Raw genomic sequence first — 12,405 nt, 5'->3', positions numbered from 1 at the left:
TTAGTATTTGAAAATAAGTATCCAAACTGTAAATCTAATCTAAAACTTAACCTGATTTTTGGTCTAGCACATTTTTTTTCTCTTGCATTTTCATAAGAAGGAAGTTCATTTAGCAAGTTCTCTGTCCGCACTCACGGAGCTCAGTTGATGCCCCCGCCAGTCCTCCATGCTGTTCCTAGGGTCGCTTTCTCAGAGATGCCTCATTTTATGTGCAAACCTGAATATCTATCCTAAAAGTAACTCCCCAGGGTTCCTTTGGAGCACATACCATTTCCTGCCTTCAATCTCTCTGATAACGTTCCAAAGTGAATTTTCACGCTAGCAACTTTGGACTGACCGATAGCCCTTGCAGAATGTATCCTGACAGTGGAAGGGCAGGACAGGCATGTGTAGGCAAGAACTCTGCATTTGCCCCAGACTCTCCAGTAACATGGAACATCTCTTCTCCAGCCGGATGCCTGGTTCTGTGGGGGAGGGGGTTCTGTGGCTCACTCGTCTCCCCTGCAGAGCAGCTGCAGGAAACTTGATGCCAGAGAACAAGCATGTTCTTCTCCCAAGAAGCCGTCAGCTGCCTTTACAGAACATGGAGTGTGGCATTTGCATCAAAAATACACACAAACCTCTTCTTTCCAACAAGGCTGCAAAGCTTCCCCTCCCCACCTGCCGAGCATGTGCTTGGATGGAAAAGTCCTGTCTCGTTCTACCTCCCAACCCCTCCTTGAGACGTTTCTCAGAGTAATATTGGTCCTATCTGCTAAAGGAGTAAAACCCAGGGTCCCCTGTGTAGTGCTGAGTAAAAGCAGGGTGCCCAAAACCAACAGCACCCACGAAAAGGATGGAGAAAGATGCTCACAACTCCTGAAGGACCCGGGGAGAAGGGATTCCATATGAGAGACCACGACGTCATTACCCACATGCTAACAGATAAGCAGGATGTGAATAACTGTTCTCCCTTTGGAAAGAGAAATTCTGTAGAAACATCATTCATTAAAAACAGAACATTTACTTTTCCTTTTTAAAGTAAATTCTTTCCTCCTAAGTTCTAAATGCCTATTTTTGGTAGAAGCACAAGAGACCAATCTTTCATTGGCTAAAAACAACAGAAACACACAGTGAAACACGATTCACAGGCTGGGTTGTGGGGGGAGTACTTTGAGATTCAAGAATTGAATGACTTCAGGTCTCATGTCTTCTTCAGATGATATTAGAAGAGCAAACTCATCTTTGTGACAGCCTTCTTTCCACCTTCTTATAATGAGATTTATCATCAATCAAAACCAGTTCAGCAGATTCAGCGCTGCCACCTGCACAGGCCGCCGTATTTCAGTGGACTCTGATCCCTAATATTCTGGACACAGCTTTAGGTCAGAAGCCGAATGAAGCACGGACTCCGGCTTTCAGTAACACAGCCAGTTGGGTATTAGTCTTTTAAAAATAAACTTCCAGGCAGCAACATCTGAGGTACTGGGCAGTAAATGCAACCCCCAGGGAAACTTGGCAGGCAGATCCAGCCCCCACACGATGCCTACTCAAACCAAGAGGCGGTCCAGTGTCCTGAGTTTTGCCGCTTTCTGGTCATTGACCAACCTATGTCAGAAAGAACCATCTAGATGATCTGCCTGACCCTGCAGCCCCCACCTCAGCCTGCCATGGTGCCCACGAATACATAAAGACTCACTTTATGAAAGATGATACGATATACAGTCACCTCCTTGACCTTTGACTCAGAGCTTTTTAAACATCCATGTCATTTTAAATTCTACACCCAAAACAGACAAGAACATCATCTGTAACAACATGGATTCCAGATAGACTGGCACTTGATTTCTGTGGCTGTAGTGGTACTAAAAGTGCTTCTTCCACAAAGCATTTCCAATCAAAGTAGCCAACAGCGAATGGACAAGGTCTGAAGCAGTGTAGGTATTTTCCTGTTTCTCTGTGCATATTTCCTCCCGACCTCCCAGAATTGGCTCTAATCCAAGGTCTGACCTAATGTGACCAGCTGCTGTCAGACCTTATGGACATGCCTTCCAGAGATCCATATGGTTTTAGAAAATTGGACACTTTGCCAAGATATCAGGTAGAGGGATGGGCAAGGAGAGCAAGTACTGGCCCAAATTTCACTCCAAATATCCTTGTAGGAGACCTCAGCTCCAAGTAGATTGCTCAACCAGACAGAAGAGCTGGGGCACCAGAGAGAGGCAGCAGCTAAAGTGGCAATGCGTAGACTCTTCCATTTTGTTACAAAGGGGCGACCGCATGGAGTTCACCAGTGTAGCTGCAGCAACCAGGTTCTGCTCGGCATGCCCCAGTGGCGAGGAGCTTGGAAGGGAAGGCGGGAGGATCCTCCTCACCTAAGGAAAGAAAACAGGGCAGAGCCACACGTCATTGCACTTCACTGGGTGGGGGGCCAAGGCCAGAGTGTGGCTGCATCTAGACTTGGACTGTGGGCTTTACAAACGAGCAGGCATACCAACCGGGTCAAGACAGGGCACTCTCATCCTGGTGACGAGCTTCCTTACCTGAGGGTCAAGGGTTTGCATGCCTGACTCACGCTGGCCATAGGACTGTAAGGAGCAGCCCCAGATGGCATCCTGCCGGTGATGCCTGGGGAGGCAGGGCTCTTCTACAGAGCCCTCCTACCTGGCCCTGTGCTGAGACATTATGGAGAGAATGCTGTGTCCATCGACCCCAAGATCACAAGATGTGGCTTTCAAAGCACTTGCATTGAAGAGGGGTGGTGAACACCTCAAATCTCAACAAAGATACAAGCCCACAGACCCTCATCCAATACCCCTGGGGCAAGCTGTGTCTTGGTAGTCAGATCTACGGAGTTCAGGAAGGTGATATAACACACACACTGCATGTTACATAACACCACTTACAGGGTCTGGGCAAGCTCACTCTAACTTAGCATCAGTGTTTCTGCAGTTCATACATGTGAACATTCCCAATGCCTGGAATAAATCGAGACTATCAAAGGAGTTGTGTTACCTCCCATGAGGTTTCATTGCCAATAAGTCCATGCCCCCATTAGGAAAAACCATGCGTGGATTTGGGAATTAGGGACAAAGGCTGTGGCCTATGTCACAAAGGCAGTCTCGGCTCTCCTGCACCTTACCCAGGCCAGAGGAGGAGGACACGCTCTCCGTCAGTGAAGATGTTTCTGTTTGATCTGCTGAGAGTCCTTCCATTAGGGGCAGGGACAGCTCCGAGGAGGGCACGGATGAGTCGTAGATGCCCGAGTCCCGGGGCATATCTGAGGGGCTGGAGGCTTTCACCACATGCAACAGGGGGCGCAGGACGGAGCCGCTGCTGGACCCGGGCCCCACCTCCACCTCTTGGTCCAGGCCCAAGTGCTGGCCCTCCGAGGGCGAGTCGGCCTGCACCCCAGAGCCCCCGGGGACCGCTGCCTCAGCCTTGAGGCAGAAATCGCTGTCAGGCCCTGGTTTGCACATGACATCATTTAACACCAAGCCCGAGTCAAACTTCTCCAGCACTGGCTCCCGGTAGTGAAGTGGGGTAGGGCGGAGGGGAATGAATTGCTTCTCAAACCAGTCGGGCTCCTCATCGATAAACTGGTGCATGTTGCAAATGGCGACGTAAAGGGACCGGCCTGATTTGCTGCGAAAGTAGTTCCTTCTGCTCACCTGTCCGGGGCACTGCCCGGGCTCTGGGAGACCGAGGTCTCGGGAGTGCAGGTGGGAACAGAGCTGGGGAAGGTTGTCCATGAGCTTGTACTTGGTGCTCAGGTCCAGGATGCCGGGAACATCTCCCTCGCAGGAATAGTCGAAGTAAACGGCGATGAACTTGCTGAGCTGGGCTGAGGAGCTGTGTTTGGCCTGGCGCAGCTTTTCAGCGATGGCGGACACAGCCACCAGGAAGAGCTCGCCTTTCCCGGAGCCCCGGCCGCTGTCTTTGTGCCTGTAGTTCTTCTTGTCCACAAAGTACTTCATGCCTTTGGAACACACCACGATGATGAAGTGGGACTCATGGATCTTCTGGATGACCCACTCTCTCTGCCCTTCTCGGCAAAGACTGAAGTCTTCCCACAGGTCCAGAGCCACCTGGAAAGAGATCAGGGACCTCACTCACCTGCACTCCTGGGTCAGGTCAGGTAAGAAAAACAAGAGTGTTATAAGAAGGTCACATCATATGTCCCCTAAGTATTATCAGCACTGCTGTGTGCAGGCTCCAGGCCGCTGGCCTCTGAGAACAGCGCACATTCTGTGGGGGATGGTCACATGCCAGGCCCTCTGCATTGTGCCCTTGTTTTGGCCTAATGTGGGGCCATTAACAAACACATTGACTCTATGAGGGAAGATCCTGAAGTAAAATCTGGAAGGTGACGATGGAAGGATGTGTGTGAAGGACCCCAAAGCAGGCAGCAAATGGGGCTCAGTTCTGGATGCCAGAGCTGCCCACAATGCTGACTGACTCACATCTTAGAGAGCATAACTGACAATGAAGACCTCCTTGGCCCCAAGGTCAGCCATGCTGTTTACCAGTCAGTCAATGGCCAGAGAGGAGGGTGGTGGACTGCAATAACACAGCCACTCTGGTTAATGCACTTGTGAATGACTGGCACCTCCCCCCATGACTTCACGGCAATCTATGGGATCATATCCCTATAAGGCCTTTAACCCCAAGGAGGTTCTGGGAGGGCATTTGGGAGAGGGGCACTGACAAAGGAAGGAAAACCAGGCATACACGTCCCCTTCAGAGGGCCTCACCTGCTCAGACCACTTTCATCTGATTCTGCTGAAAACATCTCTTGGCAGTTGTATCAACCTCTTTCTTTCTGTGGCTCAGAAACTAATTCCCAGGGGTGCCTGCGTGGCTCTGTCAGTTAAGTCTTCAGCCCAGGTTTCATGGTTCATGAGTTGGAACCCTGCATTGGGTTCTGCACTTATAGTGTGAAGCCTGCCTGAGATTCCCTCTTCTCTCTTTCCTCTCCCCCATTTGCGCGTGTGCGTGCACACTCTCTCTTTCTCAAAAACAAATAAATAATCTTTAAAAAAAAAAAAAAGAAAGAAAGAAAGAAAAGAAACTAATTCTCAGTGGCTATGCCTGAATGCAGGATTATCTCCTATGGAGAAAGGGGTTCTGAAATGACATCGTCTTCCTTTTCGGCTCTAATGTGTTGTCAAAGGGCAGAAGGTCCCCAGCATCCACTCACTTGCTGAAAATAATCCTAATTGTCTTATATTTCCTTAATTCTCACTAGCATTATACATTCTAAAAGCTAACTGGGAATATATACCAAGCATTTTAAAAATTTTCCCATCTTGGACCCAGCCTGGCTACTATCTCTGGAAAATCATCAGAAATGAGGCAAAACTGAACTCCTGAGCTGTTTAACAATATGAAATAACTTAATTACAGTAAATTGATATTATGGATCAACTGGCTATTTAAAATTGCACAGTGCAGCCACACTGGAAAACAGTATGGAGTTTCCTTAAAAAGTCAAAACTAGAACTACCCTATGATCCAGCAATTGTACTACTAGGTATTTCCTCAGAGTACAAAACTGCTAATGCACCCCGATGTTTACAGCAGCGTTATCAACAATAGGCAAATTATGGAAAGGCTCAAATGTCCATCAATAAAGATAATATGGTATATATAAACAATGAAATACTACTTGGTGACGGAAAAGAATGAAATCTTGCCATTTGCAACAACATGGATGAAACAGGAGAGTATTATGCTAAGTAAAATAAGTCAGAGAAAGACAGATATCATGTGATGTCACTCACATGTGGAATTTGAGAAACTTAACAGATGACCAGAGGGGAAGGGAAAGAAAAATAAGATACAACATAAAGGGAGGCAAACCATAAGAGACTCTTTAAATACAAAGAACAAACTGAGGGTTGATGAGGGTGGGGGGTTGGGAGGGTGGGGAAGATGGGTGATGGGCATGGAGGAGGGCACTTATTGGGATGAGCACTAGGCATTGTATGTAAGTGATGAATCACAAAAACCTACTCCTGAAACCAAGACTGCACTGTATGTTAGCTAACTTGACAATGGGAAAAAAAAGATGTGGCATGCATATATATATTTATGTTATTTATCATATTTTACTATTATCTCTCTCTCTCTCTCTCTCTCATAGGATATTACTCAGCCATAGAAAAGAATGAAATCTTGCCATTTGCAATGACACGGATGGAGTTAGAGAGTATTATATTAAGCAAAATAAATCAGTCAGAGAAAGACAAATACCATATGATTTCACTCATATGTGGAATTTAAGAAACAAAACAATCGGGGGGGGGGAGAAGGGAAGGAAAGAGAAAGCAAACCAAGAAAGAGACTCTTAACTATGGAGAACAAACTGGTGGTTACCAGAGGGCAGGCGGGTAGAGGGTAGGTGAAATGTGATGGGGATTAAAGAGGGTACTTGTCATGATGAGCAGCAGGTGTTGTATGGAAGTGTTGAATCACTACTGTCTATACTGGAAAATAATATTACACTGTATGTTTTACTAATAGCCATTTAAATAAAAACTTAAAAAGCAAGGAAATAAAATTGTAGTTTACATAGAACTTTCAGTAGTGTAAAAAGTTATTAAATGAAGAGACGGGGGAAAAAATCATCTGCATGAATTCACCTATGGAGAAAAAAATTGGAGGGAAATACACCAAATATTAACTGTGGTTCTTCGTTTCTCCAGATTGAGATTACAGGCCATTTTCTTTGTCATCCTTTTCTGTTTGCAAATTTTCTTAAGTATCACACTCATAATTGGAAGACTTTTTCCCCCTGAGACTAGTTAGTTACAAAGTAGAGCAAATGAGTTGTCTGTGTCTGAAGACTGTGGCACCAGCTAGAGTTTGCTGTTAGTTTTTCAGTGCGCAGGCCAGTCGGCCCATCTTTGTAGCTTCGTGCTTCAGCCTTGGAAATAGGTGTTCTTGACACTAGGGGGCAGCAGTGCCACATGCAAAGACTAAAACCTATCAGCAGGCAGGAAGTATCAAAGCACAAATAACTTCAATTACACAATTACTGTACAGCTTTTGCATTGTCAAGAGACAGAGTGTGCCTTCCACGAGAGCTTCAAACTTCACTCTAAAATTAGTACTATGACATTATAGAGAAGCTACATATTAATAGCTTAACTCAAAAGAATAGGCAAGAAACCTGAGCCGACCATTTGAGTACTTCACGCATTATTGTTTTCCTTTCTCAGCAAAACTTCTCCAAAGAGTTGTCTAAACCCAATGCTTTATTTTCCATCTTCTCTTAACCTTTCAAGGCTCATCAAGATGTCTTGAGTGACCACACGCCACCCCTCTTGTTTTATGTTCCCAGGGCACGTGCCATTTCCCTCCGTGCAACTGCATGGTCTTTTTGATGTTTATCAAACTTCCCGCCAGGGAGGTACCACTAAAGCTTTTGAGCAGTAGTGTGTCAGGGTTAGGACTAAGTGTTAGGAAACATTTAGTGCTGGCGATAGGTAGGACAGACTGAAGCAGTGTGAGGCTGCCCCCATTTGGAAGCTGGCCCCTGGTGGATGGCGAGAGTCACCAAAGGAGTCCAGGAAGCAGTGAGGAGCATGGGAGCATGTGTCCTGTCCAGGGGCAGAGAAGGGACTTCAGAATCCTCACCTCACAGCCGCAGAAGTCCTGGAGGAAGTAGGCAAAACACCGGACAACGTTCATGTGATTCTGGCCATCTTTACTGGAATAGCAGAGGAAGACCTTCGGCCGAGGCCGGAGCCTCTCTCTGGGGAGTGCCGTGGTGTACGAGGAGGACTCAGAACTCTCTTCATCTAAATGTGAATATATATTTTCTAAATTGGAAAAGAAGATAAGGTTGATGCCTACAAGCGATGCTTTGTCCTGTTCCCTAAGACTCAGGACCTAATGCCACCTTGAAGAAACAACCATTGACATGTCCACCTGAGCACGTGTCCAGTGTCCCACCTCCCCAGCCGCTGGGGTCACCACTGGGAATGGGACAGCTGACTTTTCCAGTGGAGAAACAAATGGCCAAGATTTGTTGTTTGCCTGACACTGACCTCACGTAAGCCGAGAAAACTGCATGGACCACCCCGGCCAGCAGAGAGCTGGTGTAACTACCAGCTCAATTAAGTACTGGCAGCCGACCTTCTTAAACAAAATGGGTGGGGGAGAAAAGAAAAGCCTTTTATTGAGATATAACTTATAAAGCATATGGCTCTTAAACGTACATCTTAATAAATTTTTATCTAAGTATATACCTGTGCAACCACCACTCAGACCGAGGTATGAAACATTTCCAAGCTCCCCTAGGAAGTTCCTTCCCGGCACCTGACGTTTAGAAGTGACAAGCCCTACCTCTGCATCTTACTCGGACCTTTACACTTCCTTTATGTTCCTGAATTTACTATCTTGAATTTGAGAACAGAATTACAACTTCGTGTTCATGGCTCCTGAGGTTAAAAGTCAAGCTTTGGATGTTAGGAACTGCAGGCGCTATGTGGCTTCCCAGACGCCCGCTCTGGGCGGGACGAAGGGCTCCCAGGCTCCCTGTGCTGGCTGCAGTCCTGTCACCCTGGGGGGAACACGCCACAGAGACAGATACCTTGCTGCTTCTTGCGGCACATCACAGTGAAGAGGGTGGCAAATGCCGAGATGACAACCAGAGGCACAGTGATGGCAACAGCCCTAATGGGCCCCGCCCACGGGGAGTGTGCTGGGAAATTTCAGAGAGAAGAGGCTTGAAACTTAAGCAAAACAACAAGGTCAAATGGAAATCTCCCTCCCTCCCCACCCTTTTTTAAACAATATTTTTAAAAATTTTTTTAANCTTCTTGATCCATTCGTCCGTGGATGGACACTTAGGCTCTTTCCATGTTTTAGCTTAAACAGTATTTTTTAAATGTTTGTTTTTAAGAGAGAGAGAGAGAGAGAGAGAAACCAAGCATGTGTGGAGGAGGGGCAGGGAGAGAGGGAGACACAGAATCTGAAGCAGGCTCTGGGGCTCGAAAGCATGAGATGTGAGATCATGACCTGAGCCCAAGTCGGACACTCAACCGACTGAGCCACTCGGGTGCCCCACTTCCCCACTCTTTTTAAACATAAGCTGCGTAACAGATTCTAGGTCCCCTTGACCACATTTCTCTAGTACTGGTCTGGTGATTATAAAAGGATTCCTTTTAAAGGGTTGTAGAATACAGCAGTTAGAATTGCTGGGAAAGTAAATACCTGTGCATAAGAATTCTGCCCAAGGAAACCTCACCTCCCACCACTTTTCTTCCAAGGACAAGTGACTATTTAGTCCCAGCTACACACAAACACACACCAACCACACTGGCGTCAGTCTTCCAGGCATTTGACATTAGGATGGAAAGAAAGTCAGCTTTGATGGGATAGCTTTTCTATTTTTTTTAAGTTTGTTTATTTATTTATTTTGAGAGAGAGTGCACACACATAAGGGCAGAAAGAGAGAGAGAGAGAGAGAGAGAGAGAGAGAGAGAGAATCCCAAGCAGACTCCACACTATCAATGCAGAGTCCGACTTGGGGGGAGGCAGGGCTCAATCTCACAAACCGTGAGATCATGACCTGAGTCGAAATCAAGTCGGCTGCTTAACAGACTAAGCCACCCAGGCGTCCCAATGGAACATCTTTTTAAAAGACAAGAGCTCAGATGCTGTGTTTTAATTCTGTAAACCATGAAGTATAGAAAGTATCAAATAGCATGGTCTGCTGTAGTCCTGAGCCAACATTTCACACAGAAAATTAAAAAAAAAATTCATACCTGGCTTTAAGGCATAATGCATCACTTTTCTTGTTATATTAGTGTCATCCACAAGCTGAAAAACAGAGGATGCTGTATCATTATTTTATAAAAGTGATAACATCTCAACAGATTTCATTCATGTTTCCATCTATGAACAGTTGGGGGGCAGGAGGAAGGAGAGCTGCTGTCTGTGATCATGTATGAGCTGGGACTAGACATGGAGTCAGATCCATCTCACTTTACCAACTCACAACCCTTAACCTCATTACCTTTCCTTTCATGAATCAAACATGGTTCATTCATTGATGAATTTAGCTGGTGAGTTCCACATTCTAACAATCCTCAATTACAATGGCATTCTACTACTAATTTTACGGGGCCCCATTAATGCTTTAAGAGGATGCGTCCGCTCAAAACCACATACAGCTACCAAGTCATACAATTAGTGTTTCTCCCAAAATGTTGAGACATGTTGGTTTCTCTGAACAGAGGGACTATGGGCAAATTTTTAATTTCCTTTTTTTCTCTTTTTTTCTATTTTTGTGTTACTCCTATTTTTGTAGTACGTTTGATACTAAAAAAGTAATCTAAAATAAAAGAAGAGGGGTGCCTGGGTGGCTCAGTCATGGCTCGTGAATTTGAGCCCTGCATCGAGCTCTGTGCTGACAGCTCAGAGCCTGGAGCCTGCTTCAGATTCTGTGTCTTCCTCTCTCTCTGCCCCTCCCCTGCTAATGCTCTGTCTCTCTCTCTCAAAATAAATAAAAACATTAAATAAGTAAAATACAAGAAGAAAAATATATATCATTTGCATGCTTTTTTCTGTGGTATTTAGAACTTCATCTATATTTATACAGAAGATGTCAGCAGAAACCTAGAGAGGGATAGGCAGATGTAATGGAGAGAACTTTTGCTTTGAGAGAAAGAGTAAGCATGCAAGTGGGGGGAGGGGGGAGGGGCAGAGAGAGAGAGGGAGGGAGGGAGGGAGGGAGGGAGAGAGAGAATCCTAAGCAGGCTCCACACACTGTCAGTGCAGGGCTCGATGCCAGGACTGTGACATCATGACCTGAGCCAAAACCAAGAGTCAGACGCTCAATTGACTGAGTCACCCAGGTGTCCCACTAAAAGATTTTTAAATCTAAAATTTTAAAAACATATTTTTGTAGTATGAAGGTGTAGGGGCCCAGGGCAGGTTGTCCCAGTAGGTACCACAATGGCCTATTGATAAATACTTTGAAATGAAGTTACTTGGGAACAAGCAAGGGCACTCAGACCCTCCCTTCTGTCCCCCTGAAACCAGGAAATAGATCTCCCATATAATGAATACCCTCATTGTATGAACAAGTAAAAACAATATCCTTCTGGTCTGAGATAGGGACTTGAAAGTCGGGAAAGCTGTAGAAATAAGCCAGAAATAAACTTTTTTTCTAATTTATTACATCAGCCTAAATCCCTTTTAGAATTCCTTACTAAGTAAAGCTCCTAAACGTCTATTTTCTTTATCCTGTCAATTCCTCAATAATTTAGCATCTCTTTGTTTAAAAAGTATAAAAACTACACCTGCCTCTGTCATTTCATTGGGTCTCAATTTCATTATTGGGCCTCTGTGAGCACTAAGTGAGACTCTGGTTTTCTTCTCCCCATAATCTGTCTCATGTCAATTTAATTCCTAAAACAGCTAGAAGAACCCAGGGAGGAAAAAAGGAATTTCTTCCTCCCCTACAAAGGAATACTGTATAGAAATTCTAAATCATGAACTCTATGGTTTCATAAAAATATTTATATGAAATATTTGAAATATTGAATGAGAAAAATCAAAGATTGATTACATATAAATTTGTAAAAGCATGTTAAGGACCATGTAAAAATATAATTGTACACACCCTTGATGGCTTGAAATTTTAGTGTTGTAAACAGTTGGAATTCTACATGAACTAGATTCATTCTGTAGAATGAATAACAGGGCTTTCTGGAGTTATACATACCTCAATTATATAATCCCCAGGAGAAACATTTTGAAGGAGGCAGCTGGTTGTCTCTGTATTTTGCTCCTACAAAGAAACAAAACAACACTTTTGAAACTCACTTCTTAAAGAAAGGTCACCTGGACTGCTCTTTCCCCCCTAGAGCTAAAGGAGACAGGCCACCAGGCTTAATCATGTTCAGAACACATCAATTAGGTCAGAAAGTTACCACATGTATCTGCTACATGGTATCTGAACTTCACTTTGATAAAAAGGCCCAGGAGAGCCCAGGACCATTCCTCCAGCCCTCCCCTCACACCCATAGTCTATATTTAACTGATGATGCCCTCAGCAGGCATATTTCATCTGAAGACAAAGAAGCTAGTTAGAATACCCTTTACTTATTGAAAAGGTGAGGAAAGAAATTACCTGCCCATGTTTGTGCATGTTTTATGTGCTGTAATTTTAACTTGAGTCAAGGAAGGTCAATGACACAGGTGAGAACCCACAGGAAAACAAAACTCAACAATATAGGAGCATGTCCAAGAAGGCACTAGGTTCTGCTATCCTGCCCAGAACCCTCTCCTGGTGCTCACTAGAGGCGGTCTAGCAGTCCTGTGCACTTGCACCAAATGTCTCCCCCTCTTGCTGACCACCCTCAGTTTAAGAACTTGGCTGCTAAGCTTCTACCTGACTTTGGCCTATGT

General features: G+C 45.1%; 1 protein-coding gene across 1 annotated transcript in view; it reads right to left on the bottom strand.

Annotated features, from left to right (window-relative positions):
• Window positions 1-847: 847 nt before the first annotated feature.
• The window catches only part of IL17RD (interleukin 17 receptor D), a 66,535-nt gene continuing 54,977 nt past the window's right edge, over window positions 848-12,405 (bottom strand). The window contains exons 8-13 of the mRNA XM_077776684.1: window positions 11,720-11,785; window positions 9,756-9,810; window positions 8,579-8,689; window positions 7,621-7,805; window positions 3,122-4,067; window positions 848-2,354 (exon numbers count right to left, since the gene is read on the bottom strand). Of these exons, the coding sequence (XP_077632810.1) occupies window positions 2,242-2,354; window positions 3,122-4,067; window positions 7,621-7,805; window positions 8,579-8,689; window positions 9,756-9,810; window positions 11,720-11,785 (1,476 nt within the window). The 3' untranslated portion in view covers window positions 848-2,241. The remainder of the gene's footprint in view (window positions 2,355-3,121; window positions 4,068-7,620; window positions 7,806-8,578; window positions 8,690-9,755; window positions 9,811-11,719; window positions 11,786-12,405) is intronic.

Source organism: Crocuta crocuta, unplaced genomic scaffold (genome assembly GCF_008692635.1).
Source record: "Crocuta crocuta isolate KB4526 unplaced genomic scaffold, BGI_CrCroc_1.0 scaffold87, whole genome shotgun sequence".
Classification (NCBI taxonomy): Eukaryota; Metazoa; Chordata; class Mammalia; order Carnivora; family Hyaenidae; genus Crocuta; species Crocuta crocuta.
Note: the sequence above shows the minus strand (reverse complement) of the source record. Positions and strands in the feature narration are given on the sequence as shown.